The 22,584-nt window shown below is 37.4% G+C and overlaps 1 protein-coding gene across 5 annotated transcripts in view; it reads left to right on the top strand.

Annotated features, from left to right (window-relative positions):
• The first annotated feature begins 2,441 nt into the window (after nt 1-2,441).
• LOC108025720 (protein sprint) overlaps nt 2,442-22,584 on the top strand; it is a 120,279-nt gene continuing 100,136 nt past the window's right edge. For all 5 annotated transcript variants that reach the window (XM_017096282.3, XM_050889413.1, XM_050889414.1 and 2 more), the window contains exons 1-3: nt 2,442-2,984; nt 12,611-12,953; nt 15,785-16,545. In XM_017096282.3, coding sequence (XP_016951771.1) covers nt 12,924-12,953; nt 15,785-16,545 — 791 coding nt within the window. In that variant the 5' untranslated portion in view covers nt 2,442-2,984; nt 12,611-12,923. The remainder of the gene's footprint in view (nt 2,985-12,610; nt 12,954-15,784; nt 16,546-22,584) is intronic.

Below are 22,584 nucleotides of genomic sequence, written 5' to 3'. Positions count from 1 at the left end.
ATTTCACCTTCGGCCCTTGGGACTAGCCCTATTTTCCTGGTTCTCTTGCTGAGTTGTGCATGGCAAAAACAATTACAATTTCGCAAACAAAGATAATTTGCGAATGAGATCGACGACACGATACAATGGCACACCACCGGCAGCACTGCAATATGGGGTGGGAATGGCAAGAAAACCTGAAATTCGCAGTGGAAGGGCCCGACAGAGAAACGAAAACAGAAGCTTCTTTTATTTGAACAAGCCAAAATGCAGTGGGTGATCGCTAATCGGTTATCGGTAAGTGTCGATCGTTAATCGGCGAGTTTTGAGTTTCAAAAGTTTGAGGGTGTTGCGGTGGGGGTTCAAATATAAAGGTTTAAAAAAAGGTAAGAGGGAGCACAGAATTGGATCACTTGGCAAATGAAGCCAGAAGTCAAGCGAGGCAAACAAGTCGCACTTCGAGCAAGATATAATGGGTTCTATTCTTTTAGCCAAGATAACGTTCCTCGGAGTATTTGTGTGTGTAGATATATCTACCTTGACATTGATTTCCCCCGATGAGGTATCTTCTGGTTAAAATATATACCATATTTAAACCTAGTAAAGCTAAAATGTCAAATTCAAAGTAAACCTATTATAATATCTTATATTTTTTTTTAAATTTACCATAGGTTTTCTCATTTCGCAAAAATTGAAATATATATTAAAAAATAAATTAATTGGGCGATCCATACCACTTACTGATATCAAAACAAAAGACCAGACGCACGGTAACTTTTTTAAAGCCCCAAAGAGACAGTTCATGCGATTTCCAGCTCAAGTAAATTACGAAAGACAGAAGAACAGCTTGCCAATTAAAATTTGTAGGTGTCATAATTTTCCGACAATTTAAAGTCTCATTTTACAAACATAAATATTGATTTGGTCAGCATTACCATGTGAAAAAATATCACTGTTATTGGGAAATAATATAAGTTGATTTCCATATGCCTTAGCATGATTTTACCAACCAATGCCCACAAAAAACAAAAACAGAAAAAAGTCAGAAATATATACATTTCACTTAAGGTAACTAATGTATTTGGGGCAGCCTACATTTATGAAAATTACATGCACCTTTTCTGATTTGCAAAATGTGTAAGTCAGCACCCATCGCAAAATATTTAACTACTGTTAGCATTTTCATTTTTCTGTCAACACAGCAAAAATATGTCGCAGCTTTTAAACTGCAACTTAACGATCCGTTGGGTCAAAGTTTTAGACCAATTTCATGTTCGATTTTTTCGACATTCCAATGAATGAGGAATGAGATTACATAACTTGAGTTGTTGAATCCCGATTTTGACGTGGGATACCTCTAGGAGTTTGTGGTTGAATTCTCTGATAAACTACATCAAAATTATTCTTATTAACGAAGGTCAAAATTTTAGCCCCTTTTCATGATCGATTTTTTAAAATTGGAGTAATTGGAAAAACAATTATTAAAAAAAGACCTTACACCAATGAATTTTCAAATAGGTTTTTTGACAAAGGAAAATTCAGGGAAAATATTTTGAAATTCTAGAATCAAAATGGATTCCCCTGGTATATCTTCTCTCATTTTGTATTACAAATGTATTACAAAACTGTGGTGGTAAAGCTGATTTGATATTTCTTAAATTCAGGATCCAGATACATATGCCGATTCTCGTATAAATATACTGTATTGTTAATTTTTTCCAGTACACCCAATACCTTAAAAAAATATTCTTATAGCTACAGAAGAAAACGTATGCATAACAGTGTTGGGTTTTTGAGTATTTCACCTCAGAGTAGCTGAGACTTTTCATATACCAGATAGAGTTTTTGTTCTACTGATATTTATAAGAGCACAAAAACCCAAAGGTGGTTTCTTAATATCTCAAGGATTTTTTAAAATTCTATACTTTTCTCTAGTTATATTTTATTAATTTTTGTTTTTCATAGATCTGTGACCACAAATAGCACACTACCAAACAGTAATATTTCAAAAGCAAAAGATGATAAACCAGGTTGATTTTTTGATAGCTTCCCCAAGTTTAACTGATATTTTTAAATTCTAGATCGAGTTTGGATTCTCCAGGTATATCGTATGGACGGTTATATTCCAGATTGTTCCATAACTTTTAAAAATAAAAGGTATTACATTACTTAACCTCCAGTTAACTGAGAATTGGGTTCTTCTGGTGGTGCTATTTCGTAGATCTCTGACCACAGTGCGCAATCGTTTCGCATCTCGTAATGTTGCTGTTGTGTCGATGTTGCTGTGGTTCTTGTTGCTGCTGCCGCTGCTGTTGCTGTTGCTGCTGCTGCTGTTGCTGTTGTTGCTGTTGCCGCTGCTATTATCGCAGAGAGTGCTTGTTGTTGCTGGTGCGCCGCCGGCGTCGCCGTCTGGCGGCGATCTTCGTTTTGTCGGCGGCTTCAGTTCAGTTCGAGTTCGCACTCGGCCACAGACAGTCGGTTGGTATCGGTGGTTTCGGTGGTTCCGTCGCTCTCGGTGGGTCCGGTGGATCGTCGCGTTCGCAGCGCCAAAGGAGGAGAGAAGAAAGACCGTAGTACCGCACAATACCGGGGCTCCAGGTCCGAAGAGCCGGAGTTTCGTCGCTAGACAATCGCGAGAATCGCTGCAGCTAGAAGGAAAATAAATTATGTGTCGCACCAGATCGCTGCGTGTCGCGCTCAATTAAATACACATATTTTTTTCACTTCCCCCTGGTCTTAGTTTATTTTCTGTTTTTTTTTTTTCCGCCCCCTCCCCCCTTTGCACCGCATCGCTGTTATTTATATTTAATTGTTTAATAACAACAGCAGCAGCAACAGCAAAGTAAAGTGCGAAAAGTGAAGTGGAGTTTGCCGCCGACGACGAGTGAGTGCGAGTGATCGCGAGTGCGCACAAAAAAATTGGAGCAGGTTCCAGAGATCCCGAGATCCCATCTAGAGTTCTGGACTTCCAGTGCTTCGATCTGGGTGGCGTTGGCGTTCCCCTGGTAATTTTATTGAAAGTGATGATCGTATTCTACTTCCCATCATTTCGCAAGTTCAAGTTCAGCGACCACGCGGACTCCTCTTCGCGTTTTCTCTTTATCTCTGGCCCTTGTTGCACTCAAAGAAAATACGGGGCATTCTTAGAACGGTTAAATAATAGGAACTAAAGCTCAATATAGATACAAAATTGTACTATTGGATATATATTTTAAGGAAATATCCAAGAATTAATTTAGATTATTTTGCTTATATCTAGAAGAATTTATTCAAATATTCTACAACTTTATTGTACTATATATTTATGTAATTCAACTTCACAAAGATGGAATTTTTGTTATCATATTTAAAATTACAATCTAAACAAAGCCGCATTAAAGGGTTTCGACTCAGAGTTGCATCAAAGAAATTATAAACAAAAGTATTATATGGTCTTTAAAATCCTATCTTAAATGCTTTTAAATGTGTAATATTTATATTTAATATTTATTTCAGTGTAGGGAAATTTTAGCAAGCAAGTAAAATGATATTTTCATATAAATTTATGAAATTATTCGGTTATATATGGCAAATTACAATACAAACTTTGGCAAAGAAGTGCATAAATTTTGAGTTATAGATCCCTAGATTGTCTTCACTTTTACATAGCCTGATTTTTCTTCGAGTGCAGGGCTTCTCCCCCTTTCTGGCCGAAAGTGCGTTGGATTCCTGGCTCGTTCTCTCCACGTTGCCCACTCGGTACATTGCACCTTTTGGGCCGCCTTTCCTTTGGCGTCGTCTTTCGCTTTCAATGCATTTTGACAGCGGATTGCTAATCGGCCAGGTATTCGCCAGGTAGTCCACCTTATAGCACCTACCATACAGCAGATATCCCGTCTTTCGCCTGCGAATTCGCATTCCTGGCGCAGTTGTCATTTGCTCGCGTCGGGCAGCGCCCTCTCGCTATCACACACACACACCTGATGATGATAAACAGCTGAAATTTTGATAATTTCTGGGATTGCTGCGACTTGCTCAAATGGCTAATCAGCTGCTGTTAGCACCTCCACTCAATTTCCCCACTAACCCCTTGAAAATCAGCCGTACAAATTGGCTTTGTAGCGGGCCTTATCGCATGCCAAAACCGACAAACCAAGAATACAAAAGCCAAATCCGAGCCCGAAACCAAAACCATAACCAAAACCGCAGAATCGGCTCTATATTACCTCATTGCGGCGGTACCCAGTGCACAGAGAAAACATTTTGTGGAGCTCTAAGGTTACAATCTTGAAGCAATAAATTACATTTTAATTAAATCACTTGCATTGTCTTAATGTTTTGAATGCTATCTCAGAAATTATAAAATAGGGTAATAATTCTCATTTTGATGCTTTAGAATGTATATATATTTTTAATCTTTTTTCCAAGAAAATCTTTGTATATGATTTGATAAGAAAATATTTTATTTTGATTAAAGACTTGACCATTCTTAAAGTTTCTTATATTATTTCTCTAGGAAATTTTTGAAAGCAAATTCAAAGCTTAAACTATACTATTTACAATGCATTCAAAATAGTTTGCAAGGTGTTAATCTGTAATTTTACTCCCTATAAAATGTTTTAGTAATCAATATTTAAGATCACAAGATATCGGTGCCATTTCTACAAACTAACCCACATTCTAGCCCTAATGAGGGTCTTAAAAACATAATTCCGCACTGAATTACTTAACGATATCGTATATTTCTCGACCGTTAAGCACTCTTTATTTCGTTCTCTGTGCGTGCATCATCAGATTGCTGATAAGTGGAGAATGTTTACTGTCATTACCTGTGTCTCACTACCTGTACTTCGGCTCTGCCCCAGCTGATATGGTATTTCTCATGCAATTTGCGGCTGTCGCAGCTATTAGCTTTAGATAGTCTTGTTCTTATCAATGGGTTGCTTTCGCTGGCCACTTCCACAGGTAGAGTTGCCCGACTCTTTGTATCTGTATTTGCCGTCCCAGTTTGTAGATATCAATCGTCGCTAATGATCTTCCCTCGGCAGAGGAACATCGCATATAAGTATGTGCGCTTACTAATCCACCCATATATCTTGGCATTTTCGCTTATCTCGATGGCCATTTAAATGAATGTTGGGAACCCATCATGTAAGACCCCCTATGTGCCCAGTTCGCCTTGGCTTTCTTGGGGCGCTTTCCACTAAATTTCTTTTGGGCAACTCTTATAACTAATGTTCGGGTTGTAGTTATTAGGATTTTTGGGTCTCCTTGGTTGATGCTTTCATCGATTAAACGCTTATTATTCCCATCAATCATTTCACACCTTAATAAAAATAAAATGTTCAGTAATAAATAGATCATATTAATATATCTTAAATTCCTTCTGGATATGGATACATAATAAGACAAAGTAAGGGAAAATATATTCCTTAGTGCCTCATAATAAATATATAAATATTTATTAAAAATGTTTTGCTATAAAAGAGTATTTTTTATGTTTACTGATGATGATCTACTGATAATAATTTCTTGAAAAACGAAATATTATATTTCAACATATATACAAATTTTCCATGATTTCATGATTTTCAAATTGATCTTAAATTATTTGTAAATATGAATAAATATTAAGCCAAAGTAAGGAAAAATCTGTTCCTCAGTATATTACAAATAATAAAATAATAATGAGGAAAAATCTGTCACTTAACATTTATTGAAAATATTTGGCTAAAAATGATTTCTTAATTTAGTAAATATTTAATTATATAATAATAATGATTTAAAAAAAAAACGATATATAATATATGATATAAAAAAACATTAAACATTTTCAAACATTTTTGAATTTGTATCTTTTGTTAAAAATGAATGATTCTTGATTTGATTTTGGTATTACACATTTACATATTAATAATTCTATGTTAAAGATAAATTACGCAGGAATATTTCTGCATTTATAAGTGATTCGTCCTAATAAAAACCATCTCTGGCTTGGACCTAATGAAATTCCACCCGATTATTGCTTCATTCGGAAGCCCTTATGATCTCAGCTGAGTTCCCCAATAATATTTCTCACCCACACACCAAATGCCGCAATCGCGTCACAATTATTCGCATCAGTTTAGCTGGCCAAGTAAATAGCACAGGAAAAAACCGAAAAAAATTGCCAAAAAAGTCAGCTTTGACTAATGCGCTGCAGTGGCTGTGTGCGATCGGTTTTTGGCGATCGCTTTTTAGCACCAGTTGAGATACATGTGGGCGCAGCAGCCAAAATAGTTGGCCAAGTATCTCGAAGTCTCGCCGTATCTCACTCTTGTTTTTGTTTCGGCTTTGTTTTGCTTTCGGCTATCTACGCCAACCGCTGGGCCCAACTGTTCCAATAGAAAGCCAGTTAACAGCGATCCGCTCCGGTTTTGGATAGGTTTTTATGGATAGCTAGATAGGGAGCAGACGATCGAGGATGGGAACTGTGGAATCGTGGATCGCAGATCGCGGATCGCGGATCGCGGAAAGCGGATCGATCGGCGGCCTGTCGATCAGTCGATTGTCGAATCGTCAGCGTCTAAATATAGATTTCGACCATATTTGCGGGCAAATATTGGCCATGAGTGTGCGCGACGCTCGAACCTGCCTCAATGCGAGTGGGCATGGCCCAGCTCTCTGTATCTGGGCCTTTGTAAATATATACACATATAAAGTGTATCTGCGACTGCACGTGTTTTTTTGCGGCAGACGGCAGATCGGGCAACATGTCACCCCACGCGACATGCCACACACTACATGCAACGTGCAACATGCAACATGCCACATTTCTCCATCTCAGCATTCCCAGCGATCTGATGTCGACTACCGAGCTCCAGCTCCCTTAATAAGTCTTAATCTATATGTCAATATTTGCTTGTTTAGTTTCCAAACACACACACACACACACGGCCCATGGTATCTCATGCGGTATCCGTATCTGTATCCGTATTTGTATCTGTGCGCGCAGAAGTATCTATATTTGCTGTGTATCTTTTTGGCCAGCCAATTCTCCTGCGCGCATCCACATCCACCTCTTCCTGGTTGTGCCTTGTCGGCATCTCCATCTCGCATTCAGACAATGCCCGCGTATTCATAAACAAGGCCTTCGCATTCGTAGTCGTACTCGCACTCGCACTCGCACTCGCATTCGTATTCCTATAAGTATTCGCCTTCGTATTCGTCCGCCTACTGTCCCTCATCTAGTTCGCATCCTCCTGCGGACGCCACGGGCTTTCAGCAAGTTGGTGCCACTTCTTGGTTGCCATGCGCTGCAAACAAAATGTTTCCTCCATACCCAGTGATCCGAGCGTAAATGATGTATGGCCCTCGCGATCCAACGTGCAGTGCAATGAAGATCGCGGCGAATAAATGAAAGAAGTTGGGAGATATAATCAATTTCTTAAATAGCTTTAGTCACAAAACAAACACTTTTTTTTGGGAGGTTCCCTGAATATTTTTTTTTTGGATTTACAGCATCCTAAACCAATAGTTTTTAAAATAAATTGTAAAATAAAATATTTCTTTTCTAAATTTGAAATATTCTTATAGTCTATAATGAGCGCATAAAATATAACAAAATTCTACACCTAACAAACATTTTTTTTGTTTCAAATGAGGCAAGTATATTAATTAAAAGAAGTTTTCTAAAGTTAAAAAAAAGTTAGAAAATGTATAAAATTCAAGGACTATTTTTTGTTTTTTGGGTGTAGACATTATTGCAGACTTTATAAAATGGATATAATCTTTATAAGCATTGCCTAAATCCTAAAGAAACCATTTTTAATTCCGATATTTTTTTTTAATATCTGGCAATGGGTATCTTGTAGTCGGTATGGTCGATCATCCTACCCAAAGATACCATAAAATATAGCCACTAGCAAGATTGGTTGATTTCCAGTCTTCAAATAATTTTGTAATACTTTGTAATGGGTATCTGGTAGTCGCTACGTTCGACCCCACCATCCCGTCTTGTTTTTTGGTGCGTTCTGTTTGCCCACGGCTGCTGATATGATATGGTGCGAGTTTGGTTGGCTGTCCTGGTCGAGACTGTTGTCCGTGCAAACTGTCGTCATTGTACTGTCTCTCCTTCACTTGGAACTCGGATTGTTTGTTTGCTTGCTGTTTTTCTCGGCTGGCTGTGGCCTGGCAGTAGTAGTTCCATCTCCGTCTGGTGGAAAGTAAAAGTCGGCTCTTTTGTCTGGCCAGGCCAGGCAGCAAGCCATCGGTAAGCGATGAAAGCTATCCGTCAGATATGCAGATACTCACAAAACCGAACTTATCCGAAGCTGGTCTAACCACTCGCCAACTGACCTTGCTCAACGCGATCCCCATTGCCCCTAGCTGTAGGTACAGATATAGATAGAGCTATATAGATACGCTTTATTCGGCAGATAGACGACGGCATATCGCATGTCGATTGCAGTGACGCCAATGCAATTGTGCAGATTAATTAAAGGGACACTTGTTGTTCGCTGATTGGAACCATTGGATGCATGACCCACATGCATTTCAATTGGCGAGTGCCACTCTGAAAGTGCACGTTGAGAAAATGTGGAAAAAACTCTTGAAAAAAGGGAATGTGTACTATAAACATTCTTAGAAGCTGTCAGAAGAAGTGCTTAGAAGTTTTCAAGTTGATTAGCTGGAAATAAGGGACTTGGACGGTATCAAAAAAAGAACACATACTATAAGCATTCTAAGAAGCTGTCAGTGGAAGTACTTTCTAGTTTTCAAGTTAATTAGCTGAAAATAACATTAGCTGAAAAAAAAGAACGCATACTATAAGCATTCTATTCTATAAGCATAAAAGTTTTCAAGTTAATTAGCCGAAAATAAGGGAAATGGAAGGTATTGAAAAAAAAGAACGCATGCTATAAGCATTATAGGAAGCTGTCAGTGGAAGTACTTTCTAGTTTTCAAGTTGATTGGCTGGTTTAAAGGAAAATGGCTGACTGCAAACATGAATTGCTGCCCATTTTCTCTCTGTGCAGCCTTACTTACTCCAGAACTCAATTGATAGGCCACAAAATGCGATCGATTTCGCCTTGGCGATGAAATCACCTTCGGCCCAATTGTAACTGAGAGGCCATCCAGCCCATCATCGTCGACATCATTAAGGCAATCACCATCGGGAGAGCAAAGTTTGTGGCTCTGATTCTGAGGCTCGAGGCCCCCTGATGGGGCTTATCATTCAATTTACACTTGAGCAGCGCTGGTTTATCGGCCAGCCGGCACAAAGGCCAGAAGAATCGAGCGATAAAGACTCTCTACTCTTCCGAGAAGATTAGACGTAGGCCCGCCGAAATCTCTGGTCGTTCGCTTGAGACTCTCGTTTATCCGCATCTCGGACGGGCCACGCTATAATATCACACAATTCATTTCAATTTCACGCTGCTATTTAACCTTAACACAAATTCAATAAATAACCGAAGCGAAACCGAAATATTCACATGGCAGCGAAATTGATAAGCCCCAATGAGATCGATCCCATCGACAGCCTCGTTAGCCGAGCGCCTTGTCTCTCAGCGTCGCATTGATATTGTTATTGATATTTCATGCCTCAAATATTTCTTGGTCATGATGTTTGGGCAAAGCTCGTCTGTCGACTCTTGTTTCGCCTTTGGTTAATGAGCTCCTAAAGAGTGTGGTAAACAAAGCGGCTCAAAACAAACCGTAGACCTGTTTGGTTTGGCAAGACATTTGGGATGGTAATATGTAGGTAATCTTGGATTCGGATTTTATCTAATGATATGATATGTATAATAAAATAATTAACGTGTAATGTAATAAATATTTATAGTTTTTGCTATATAAACCTAAAAGAAACCCAACCCCTGTTGGGATCTGCAAGATATTTAAAAAGAAGAAATATATATAAAAATATTATAAAATAATATACTCAATATATATATATATCTCTAGTTTTGACTTTGTAAGCCTCAAACCATTTAAAGAGCTTTTTGAGATCTTCAAGATATTTGGGATGTTTATAATACTGGGGTAGTAAAATGTTATCTGGCGTTTTGTTTTGATTTAGTAAAAGAACTATAAATATTCCATGTTTTTTTTCTCCTAAACAAACCAAATCCTTTTTGGATCTGTTAGATTTTTGGGATGGTAATCAAACTGGGTTAGTAAACGGTAAATTTGACTTGGTAAAATATAAATATATATTTTTTCGAGAATATACCATTCAAAATAATAATCTTAGTCAACTTCCTTATTAAATAAATTTTGTGTATGACTTTCTTATTGCCAGCCAAATGGATTCAGATGTCAGAATGTATTATCCCATTCCCAAATATTTATTATATCATAATAAGATTTTAAACACAATATTACCCATTTCTTTGTTACCTTCCGAGAGATACAATTTATGGGTTAATTCCAATGCACAAATGGCACTTTCATGTTTATAAGTTCGTTTAAAGATTAATAAACAAAAGCGAAAGCGAGCGAGTTAATAAAAAAGCAATGCTTCCACAGAAACATTGTGTCACAGGTTGGTTGCTCGGAATTGAATTTCGTTTTTTCGCCAGAAGCAATTCTATCTGCTAATTTTGTGTGCCATGCCACTTCGAGCCTGAGTTGGCCATTACCCCATCGATATATCTGATCGGCAATTTATGCAGCCCGAGTGGGGAGGTGTGAGGAAGCTAAATAAACAACAGCTCGGAGACGAAACACTCATTTTGTATGCATTCAAAGCTATTGTAATGAGCTGCGCACACCGCTCGTTTTGAAGATCGCCGGAGATCGTTGACTTGTATTTACTTCACGCTCCTCATTTGATTGCCAGCGATTTTGGATTCAGATTCGGATACGGAGCTTGGCAAATGTTGCGCAGCAATGCGACAGCGAATGCATTTCGGATGGAGTCAAAACTTCTGGTTGTCACCGCTGATATTCGTCAGATACACTCTTGTATCTGGTATCTCTCTGAACTGGTGGAAAATTTCATTTGCAATTCAACTTCCGTCAACTGGCCGAGGAATTTCGTGGCTTTTTGAGCCAGTTCAGCAAAAGAAAAAAAAGAAAACATTAAAAAAACGAGAGGGACAAGTTAAGCGGACAGATGGAATGAAATGGTTATGTAAATGCAGAAATTGAAATGAAAATGTAATTAATGAGCATATAAATGCGGAAAATTGTGGAAAAATACGTGAAACGAGTTTTTCATTTTATTTCGGTTTTCAGTCTCGGTTTCGCTCGCAACTTCGGTTTCTGTTTAAGTTTCTGTTGCTATTTCTTTTTCAGCATTATCACCAGCCATCGCAGTACCCGTGAAATGCGTGGCGGGGCTAGGGCAATGGGGTTTTTGGATTCGGATTCGGATTTGAATTTAAGTAGGGGTACGGGCTCGGGCTCAGGCTCGGGCTCGGACATTGTCAAACAAACTTCGGGCCAGTGTTTGGACAGGGGCAGAGCAATCGCTCGTGCACGGGTTTTAATTAAAAACGTATGAATGTATCTTGCAGATATGTACATTCACTTTTGGCCAGTCGCGTAGAGTCGTTTTTTTTTTTAAATATTTTTAATACTTTATTTGCCAGTAGATGTTGTCTGCCGTCTGTCTGCTGGACTCGCGGGGATGCCATTAATGACTGTCCCTGAAAGCATCTAGGAAATATTCGTCCCTTGTTCTCTCGCGAAATTTCACTGCAGTAGGTCTTACTAAAAATTAATTCAAATGATTGAATGTATGCTTACAAAATTAATTATACCCTTTCCCCCAATATTTTGATTTTACAATCCTTAATATAAAAAAATTAGAAAAAAATTTTAAAAGTTTAAATAAAATAAGTTGATAGTGAAACACTTCCTATTCATTTATTTACTTTTATAATCAAGTATACTTTTGCATACTTTCAGAGATATTTTTAGGAGTTTTCATTTTGAGGAGATTTCTTTTGGTTCCTTGTCTTCTTTCCGAACTTTTTGTTAAATAAGCTTTTTAAATAAGCCCTAATATCACTTCTTGATTTGCAATTTTTAAAAGATTAAAAACAATAGATGAACATAAATTCCTTATACTTTTTGCTACTTATAAAATGTTGCATACTTTTAGATGTATTTCTAGGAGATTTGGAATTTTTTAGTCTTGTAGTTCATATTTAAACTTTTCAAATGTTATAAAGAACAAGCTTTATATTCCTTTATCAAACTGTTAAAAATTATTTCCATTAACTATTAAAAAAATTAACAAAGGTGATTACTCTTTTTAATTTGTTGCTTTTTGAATGAAATATAGTGTTGCATACTTTCAGGTGTGTTAAAAAAAGTTTTTAATTTTTTACAGATTTTCAGTTAATTTCTAAGCCCATCAAACATTATATTGAAAAAGCTTTTTATTTCCCAATTTAAAATTGAAAATTATTAAAAGAGCAGAATAATTGATTACCATAGGTACAGAGATCTGTGAAAAATGGCAATCATGTACTTGCTATAAGTCGTACACCCACTCACCAAACCCTACATCATTTCCTACCTTATTGCTTTATTATTTATTATTTCTCTCGCTGTTGAGCATGAAATCCATGCGAACCAAGCTGGAACGCCTTCTCCAGAGCCCACCTTCAGACTTGCCACTCAAAGCCATAACTCTTTCTAAATTCTCTGCCCACAGGTAAAGGAGCACGTACAACTGCCGGTCCCTGCTCGCGGATCAGGGTCCACCACCTGTCGTTAATTAAATGTCAACAAATCCGCGAGGAGCGGAGCAGGAAGATCCAGCCGAAGAGTCCGCGGAGCCAAATGAATTGGATTCCAAACTGGAGACGGAGTATCCAGTATTTAACCCAAACGAAATTGTGCAAAATGTTTGCCCGTCCGTCGGATAAATCATAAGAAGCAAGAATCATCAGAACAAGACCGAAGAATCGACAAGGAGAAGGAGATATCTGGATAAAAAGAAAGAAATCTCAACGAAATCAAGGAAAATGGTTAATGCGGTGATGGATGCCATAGCGGTGAGTGAGGGAGGGTTGAAACAGATTGATCACCGGCAGCTTGTTTAATTTAATTTGCAATATTATGCAGAATAATTTGCGACTCTCCGTTTCGTTTTTATGATGCCTAAATTGAAATTGCCGACTGAAAGGCCCCCCTGGCCGCCCCCCCTTTTAGTTCCCCAATACCCCGCCAGCCAATTGAAGTTTTGTTTGTACTTCAAACAAGAGACTCTGCGGTTGAGTTTCATTTCGTTTCGTCTCGTTTTATTTTATTTCCTTTTTTTGTTGTATCTGCTTGTTTTGCCCACATTTTCAATTTGAATTTGCTGGCTGTGGCAATTGCTCAATTGGCTGGCCTGTCTATGTCTTTGTCTCAATCGTAGTCTGTGTGCCAGTGTGGCATATTACATGCTAATCCATATGTTTAAGTTGATTTCTCGTTTCGCTCTTTTCCTGCTGCGAAATTGAGGAGTGGCACGGGGCGTATGCGCGATGCGGATTAGGAAAATCCTAGGAGCAAGGCAAACAAATCCTTGAATTGGGGAAAAATATTATTTGTTTTAAGAGGTTTAAATTGCTTAGGCAAATTAAAGAGATTTAAAATTGGGCGGAATTTGCAGATTTCATGAATTAAGCCCTTGTGACACTCGCTTATTATTTGACTAACTGTATAGATTTAAAATTAAGAACAGCCTGGAGAAAGAAAGAGATAGCCTAAACAACATTTTATACATTTATAATTAAAAATGTTATAGTAAATTATATTAAGATTGCTATGATTTTCTTAATAAATTCCAGTTAGTCAATCAAGAAAGGGTCATAAAGGCTTAAAAATGTTTGAAAACGCTTGTTGAACATTTTTAATTTATTTTCTAATGAGTTTGTTATTTTTTAGTGATATTAAATCTTGTTTAGATTGCCAGGAATTTTTTTTAATTACAATCTGTTCAGTCATAAATAAAGCAAGTGTAATAAGAGCTTAGAAATTTTGGAAATGCTTGTTGCACCATTTACATTTTTTTTAACGAGTTTGCTACATTTTTTGGTAAGAAGTAAAATCAATATTTTTTATATAAATATGCAAGCTTGTTAAAAATAATATTTAGTTAAATGTGCTTAGTTTTTAATAAAAGTTAGACTTAATAGACTTATGATTTTTTAAACGATTTGAAGAGGCATGCTAGGATTTCATATTCATCTTCGATAGATGATTTCGAAAGCCACCTTATATGGCCACTTTGGCAGACATCTCAGCTTGCAGTTCTTGTGCAGCGATCATCGGGTTGTTTCATATCAACAATTCATTCCCCGATTTTTTCCATTTCTTTGGCCAGCATTTGCATACAACTCGCCAACCTCAGGCCATCAGAAAAAACCTCAGAAAAATAACAAAAAACCATAGAAATATTTATAAATACCAAAAAAAAAAAAGAAACAGAAGTGGAGATCAAATTAGCACAGAGCGTGGGAGCCGGTTTGCTTTTCGGTTGACGTTGCCTTGCTGCTTTTTGGCACTCGGGACATGGTTAGCGTTAACCATGTTGCACATGGGGCACCGCAGACATGGGTGGTGGCCCAATTGGGGGGTGAGGGGGGGGGGGTCACTGAGGCCTTGGGGGGTCTGGGGCAAGTCGACGGGACACCGGCGAAAAACCCGTTATTATTGCATTAGCCGCGACAGTGGCGCGTAATTATTGGAGATCGACACACAAGCACGGCCTCGCCACAGACCGCCGGAAGTGGAGACCAGTTGGACAGGTACCCAAGGCACCCAGCCTCGCCTTCCGATCCCCGGAAACCTCCCTGCCACTCCGACTCCAACTCCATCTCCATCTCGAGTTCCCAAGCCCAGACCAACCCACTGTTTGTATTGCGAAAATTCCTCACGGACCCAGTTCCGAAGGCTAAGTCCAAGTGCCACCGATGTGTGCACTAAGAAAAATGAAAAACCTATCGGTATCTTCATTTTATAGATCATAAATTCTAATTTAAAATTGTTTTTATCATTTTAGTGGCATAAAAAATGTTCTTACTGGTGATCATCACCATGATTATCAGAAAGAACATATATATAGGAGTATATTTCTAAGTCAATCTATGATTTCAATAGGCGCTGACTAGTCGCAAGTCGAAGTATTACATTTCGTAAGACAGTAAAAAATCTTTATTTAGCTTGGCTATAAAACTGACTTAATTAAATCAATACCAAACGACTGTAATTATTTTAAAGACAAACGTTGGTTTTTATGCGATTTCTAAAAAACAGTACAGGTTTTGCATCATATAGCAACGGAAAAGGTGTGATAGTGTTTGGGTCATAAAAACACCAAAGAGGAAGTGTTTTTAACTACGCAATAAATGTATCTATAGCTTGAAATCAAACAAGCTATAGATTTTTCTTTAGGTTAGAAAAGTGCATAAGAATTTTGAGATTTGAGATGGCAGAGATGATCTCATTATAAAGCAAACCCAACTTAAAAAATATATATTTTCTATTAATCCTTGTAAAGGTGCCCATTTCTTTAGCAGGACTAACTTTAAAAATATAAAAAAAAATATATTATTTCTTTTAATGGTTCCCATTTTCTAAGCAAAACACTAGCTTTTGAAATACAATTTTTTTTCTAATCCTTTTAAAATCATGAAAACTGAGTGGCTAAGACATAAGTGTTAGCCAAGTGGTTCCACATCTTCAAATGAATAGCTCCATAATGATCTTCAACTGTTGGTCAATTTCCACGATTGTATTGGGGCTAGTCGATTGTGGGGCTTCATTAGGTTGTTACATTGATTTGGGGGCTTGTCGAGCGAACTCTGCGTTAACCCCAGCGATTGCCATATCATTGCAGCTGCTCAGCTCGCTGGCCAGCGATCTGGACATAATGCTAAACGATCTTCGTTCGGCGCCGAGTCATGCAGCAACGGCAACAGCAACGCCAACAGCAACAACAGCAGCAGCAACAGCAACACACCAGCAGCAACACCAACTGCCACATCAGCAACAGCATCTCCATAATCAGCATCAAATGCAATCAAGGCAATTGCAGGCCCATCATTGGCAGGGCATTAGCAACAACAAGCACAACAACATCAGTAACAACAACAATAACAATAATATTGTTAATAACAATAACAATAATCTGCCACACCCACCCTGCCTGATCGACATCAAGCTGAAGTCAAGCCGAGCGGCAGCAACCACTGCCACAACAGCCGCCGCCAATCAGCTGCAACAACATCAGCAACAGCGACGTCGTGTGGCCCCCAAGCCCTTGCCACGCCCCCCGCGACGCGGCCGCCCTTCGGGGCAGAAGGAGGCGGGGCCGGCGGAGGAGGAGGACGGCGACACGGATGCCAGCGACCTGGCCAACATGACGTCACCGCTGAGCGCCACGGCAGCGGCCACTCGGATCACCGGCCTCTCGCCGGAGGTGAAGAAGGTCCAGCGGCTGCCGCTGTGGAACGCCCGCCACGGCGGAAACGGAAGCACCACCCACACCCACAGCCACGCCCACCCCACGAACGCCTCCGTGCAACGCCGCCTGCCAGTCCAGAGCCACCAGCAGCGAGTTCTGACCCACCGGGTGCACCATCTTCGAAGTCAGCATGGGTAAGTACCCTTTATAAAAAAAATCTCTACAAAATGTTTACTTATATTCTGGATAATATAATAATATCTAGAAGATATGAGCTCTAAATACTGGTCAATAAATACTGATCAATACTGGATAATATAATAATATCTAGAAGATATGACACTATCACACTAAGATCGTAAACGATCACACTATCTAAATAAGATAGTAAATGATCAATACTGGATAATAGAAGATACGACCTCTAAAAAAGATAGTAAATGATAAATACTAGATATTATAATGGTTTATAATATGAATGTGAATTTGTTATGTTAAGGAAGGAACAAATGATCATTAATATATCATATAAAACAAAGATATTATCATAATTTTGTAATTATAATGTTTATATCTTTTTTTCTTTAAATTTTTTGGATAGGCATCTGGAGATTTTTATTTATCAGTGCTTTAAAAATTTTGATAAGAACTATGTTCTATATCATTTTGTCTTTAAATGTTCTAAATATAACATTTTTATCAGTGTTTTAAAAATGTATTATCAGAACTATGTTTTTATTTTTGGGTATTTTATTAGAGTTAAATAAATGTATTATTATATATTTTAAAACCTTTCTTCCTTTACAATTTGTTTACATAATTTTTTTTTTTAACTTTTTTCTTCAAATATTTCATTTTATATCTTTTTTATTTAACTTTTCTTCTTTTTAAATTTTTTTACCTTTTTTATTTTATCATAGTTTTAATAAAAATATGATAGAAATTGGCTTAAAATATTTTCTTCCGTTTTTTTTTGTTTTCTACTTTATTTAAAAGAATAGACCTGTTTTCTTTATCCATTGGATAAGGTCAATGTAAAAATGTTTTAATTATATTTTTAACCTATAGAAAGATTTTTAAATATAAACTTAAATCAGAAAAAGTTAAATATCCATGGTTACATTCAATATTATTTAGTGAATGTTTCCCTTTAAAATAAACAGCAACTAGCTTCGGATTAATGTTTTTATTGCACTTGTGAATTGAACGAAGCGCAAAAAAATCGCAAGTTAAGGGGAAACGGAATATAAAAAAAATCGTGAGATCTGTGGGCCCATTAAAAGCGAAAGTGGTCGGCGCAGCGCCCGATTTTGGGTCAAAACAATATTTAGAGAGGCAACCGTGCCTGCCGCTGTTGTTCTTGGCCATAAGGAAGGCAGTTGTGCATTCCCGGAAGCCGGCCAGCTGACCAGGCGAAGAGGCAGAGCTGGAGGCCTTGGGCCTTGGCTCTGGGGTCTTGTAGCTCCCTTGGCCCCCGGGGAAGGGTTAGCCATGCTGGCAATGGGCTGTGAACGGTTCATGCTCCGCCGAGCGCTTCGTGGGAATCGCCGGCATGCTTCGGTGGCATCGCCAAGAGCGCCCAAATGGGTTAAGCCAGGTCAGTTCGGCCGGCTGGTGGGTGTGACAGCTGAATCATCAACGTCACGGTCACCAGCGAAGAACTGCGGATCACTTCGGGGTCACCACCGGATGAGCTGGGCAAAATGCAGATGGTTAAACGAGAAATACTTCTGCAAGGGGTTGAACCTTGGGTTATTAATCTTTTAGGTTTGTGTGGCATGGCACTTCTTTGGAAGTAAGAAACTATAATTACTAAATTTAAATATATGGTAATTCTCTTTATTTTAATATATGTAAATTGTAGACAATTTGATTGATAGCGTCTGCAAACTGTTGCAAATTTCGGTTTTCCAATTTTTTATGATCATCTTATATTATGATCATTTTATAAAGATTCCTTGAATGTATCAATTTCATTATATTCAATTTTATTGTATTTAGTGTATTATTTGGGATAGACAAGATGATTCTAGCATATATCTAATAATAATTTTATTAGAAAATAGTTTATAGATTTCTTAAATGTATACATTTTTTCATAAAGTTTATTATATCTACAGATATTCAAATTATATCATTCTAGATAGTTGTTTATAGATTCTTTTCCAAATTTTTTGATCATCTCATATTTGATTTTATTTTAAAGATTGTTTGGGTGTATGAATTTTATTCCATTAGATATATGGATATTATAGATATTTATGATTATAATAGGTAGTTGTTTATAGATTTCATGAGCAAATTAGTTTAAATTATGTCCTAATTCCTCTATTCAAAATTTTCTGATCATCACATATTAGATTTTAGTTTAAAGATTCCTTGTGTGTATCAATTTTCATTTATTAAACTTATACATTGTTTAGGAAATTCCAAACTTAGGATCATCATAAATAGTTGATTATAAATCCCTTTTTAAGTGTTTTTGATAATCATTTCTTAATGCAGCATCTGAGATACTTCGCCTTTCAATACGTGGCGACAGCTTGACGAGGGTTTGGGTCGGGGTCACCACTCCGGTTGACACCAGCCGCAGCCCCGGTCTTAACCTTTTCATTAGCCCCGCACCCAAGGAGCCACTCCTCCGGCCAAAAGTTTCGGTTGTAAGCGGCCCGAAAGCCAACTAACTTGGGGCCCACAAAATGTATATCGATATTTTTGTAATCCATGTAAGCGCAATATGTTTAGCATATAAATTATGAGGCCTGTCCAGGCCTTTCGACTGGTAGCCCCCTGCCCTTCCCCAAAAGCCCACCCATTCCTTGGACCCTCTAAGTGGTACATGGGCGGCGAAAGAATGCCACTTGAGGAATGAAAAGAGGAGAGGAGGCACACAACGAGGGTCTGCAAATGAAGTGTTATATTTTATGTGGCAATCCGCAATGTCGCCGATGACAAAAACCAAAGACAAATACCAGGCCCCATAAACTTGAGTAAATATGAATATGTCTAACTGCGTGGGTGGTGAGTGGGCGAAGGACCTTCTTTCTGGCTGGGCGAGAGGGTTTCTCGCCTGTTGACAGGCGGAAGAACCATTTCATTCCATTTCACTCCCTTCCCATTCACTGCCACATCCCCCTTTTTTCTGCTGGTACAAAGGGTTGTGACTTTTGTGTGTTTAGCTATTTATTAAATTTGTTTGCCAACACATCGGCGGATGGGTGGGTTTTCGGTTCCGGCTCTTCCAGGGGCGAGACCATAAGGACCCACACGAACATGAGCTGCGTAACTAATTTGCTTAAAGTGCACGATGCCTCATCAACATCAGTTACCACGCACTGTGGCACCAACTCCTTTCAAAAGTCAACTAATATATATACAAAATAATAATGGCAGCAAGAATTTTTAAAAGAAATAGGCCAAAAAAAATTGATATAATAGATTTTTATCAAAGTGCTAAGAATATTCCGGAAAAAGATATGTAATAGATTATTTTAAAATTAATTTATAATTTAGAAGAACTATCAAATAAAAAAATATATATGTATTGAATATTATTATATTTTAATATTTAAAAATCATTTCTTTTTTAACAAAAAAAACCAACATATTGAGTTAATATTAAGAAATGATTTGTTACTATATTAGCATTATTAAATCTATAAATTTATACAAAAACTTTATAAGTTAATCTTTTATTCCAAAAATTTTAGGAATTCTTTAAAATACTAGTCCTAAAATCGATTTTCAAAATGGTTATAGATAGATATAGATATTTAGCTACTATACTTACACTTATTTTTAAGGAATCTTGGAATCATATAGTGGTAGCAATGGTATTACTATTATTAAATCTATAGATTTATACAAGATCTCTATAAGATTATCTTTCAGCCATAAGATTTTATGAGATCCTTTGAGAGAGACTAGTCACAAATATTATTTCCTTTGATGATGATAGATGAATATTTATCTACTATATTTAGGATTATATTTTTAGGAATCCTGTATTACTCTTCTTAAATATATACATTTATAACACATATCTATGAAGAAAAACCTTTTACTCATAATTTTTTTTTACTAGTCCCAAGAATCTGTCTCCAAAAATATATCAGAACGATGTCTATAACAAAACTTTTTACCCATCATTTCTTTTACTAGTTCCGAAAATCCTTTCATAAAAAAATACAACTGATACTGCAATTTCGTCCCACTGTGCACCGCTGAACCGCAGAAACTTTCTGTTCGGCTTCCCAAGTGTTTTGTGGTCTTTATCCCCAGCCCTGCCCTCTGACTCCGAGAATTGATGATGTCTAGGACCGTCTATATATTTTCTGCGAGTATCCCTCGACCCGACCATCAGCATCATCGTCGTCATCATCATGATGGCCTTGATGATTGTCAAAAGTTTGTGCAATTTGAGCGTTTTAAGTTTGACACTGCCAACGATGCGTATGCGTGTCCACGGGAGACAGAACGGCATCAAGTGCGACAGGTGTTTGCTTTATTAACTAAAACAACACAGATATGCACGGAACCCGAGACATCCCCGAAAAAGTGGCGTTTGGGAAGGCTCTAATGCGGCTGACATGTAAACAGATTAACATAATTAATTTATTTGCCTCGTGCTCGCTGCTGTCGTCGTCTGATGCTCAAGACGTTGTACTCTATCTAAGGAGTAAACCCTATTCGAAGAAACAAAATAAAATATTATAACCAAATAAACTTTTAAAAAATATAAGCGTTTGCCAGTTTGTTAGAGAAATCTGGGGAGAATAGATCTTCTAAGTGGTGTATAATGCTCGTTAAAAGGATAATTCATTGAATAGGTAGAAAACATTTGGTTTTAGAATACAATTTATATCATAATTCTATCATAACAAATAGGAAAATCTAATAATATAAAATTCATAAAATATATATATGTTGTTTTACTTAAATTATTTTTAATAAATACGCTGAAAGTATTAACTAGGGTTTTAGAATAATAGGTTTGTAAGGGGTGTCCAATATTTATTTTTATAAAATATTTTAAAACATAAAAAAAACCTAGCAGTCACATAAAATTCTTAATATATCTAGGGTTTTTTTTCTAGTTGTTAAACATTAACTAATTTTTTTTTTAATAAAGTCTTTTAAAATCTAAGAAATACCTATTTAAAGGGTATATTTTATACCATAATTCCTCCATAAGCAAAATAGGAACATGTATTCATTTAATATTTATTACATATTCAGGGTATTTTAGGCATCACTCAGAACCTTTCCCCCATTTTCCCCCGCATTTGACCAAACTAATTTGAGGTTTTTGTCAAAGAGAGGCAATTAACTTAATTAAGCTGTTCGAATTAGTCAAAGTCAAATACGAAGCGGTGAAATGTGTGATTAGCAGTCCGTGGGGAAAAGTATCTTAAATCCGAACTGAATGTTGCTTGTTTATTGAACAGATGCTAAAACTGAGATGATTGTTCACCTTTTCTTTTGCACACCTCTTTGAATATTCAATCCAAAGAAATCATGAGCTGATCTCGCAAGATATCTCGCTCTTTGTGTGGATATCAATCATATTTAGCATACAACTGTCTATCTATCATGGAGTGAATAAAAGAGTGAGTGAGTGAGTGTTTTGAGTGCCTTCGCATTTCAATTTCAATGGCAGCCAAGAGGGACGTCAATCGAGATGCCCGATTTGGCAATTATGCAACTCCCCCGCATTTTATTTCATATTTATCACGCCTTGGCCACAGCTCGGCTCTAAATTTCCCCAGACAATAGCAATGACCAGAGACATAAAATACCGAGAAAAATAAAAAAAAACCCTGAAAAAGAAAGTCCACTAAACAAAAGTGTAAAACATTAAGAAGAACAACAAAGCAGCAGGGAACTCGGGAAATATGCAAATTGAAAGGATCTAAGAAGAAAAAAAAGAAGAAAACAAAAAACCAAGAAACCAAGCAACGACTTTCGAGTGACGTAAATTGCATATTAAATTTTACATTTTTCATATTTATGCAGCTTCACCGGGGCAGTCGTAAAGTGAAAGTGACTCGCAGGAAGTTCGGGGGTGGGGCATCCCACTGCGCCTACAGTGGGGTCAGTGGAAGCTCAAGTGGAGCTCCCCCTTGGCAAGGACAAACAACATTTCAATTTGGCAAAATATTCATTATGCTCGAGTGTAAGCAAGGCAGACTAAACGGAAGCGGAAACGTGCCAAAGCAAGAGAAGGTGACTCC

Source organism: Drosophila biarmipes, chromosome X (assembly GCF_025231255.1).
Source record: "Drosophila biarmipes strain raj3 chromosome X, RU_DBia_V1.1, whole genome shotgun sequence".
Classification (NCBI taxonomy): domain Eukaryota; kingdom Metazoa; phylum Arthropoda; class Insecta; order Diptera; family Drosophilidae; genus Drosophila; species Drosophila biarmipes.
This window is presented reverse-complemented; position numbering and strand designations above follow the sequence as displayed.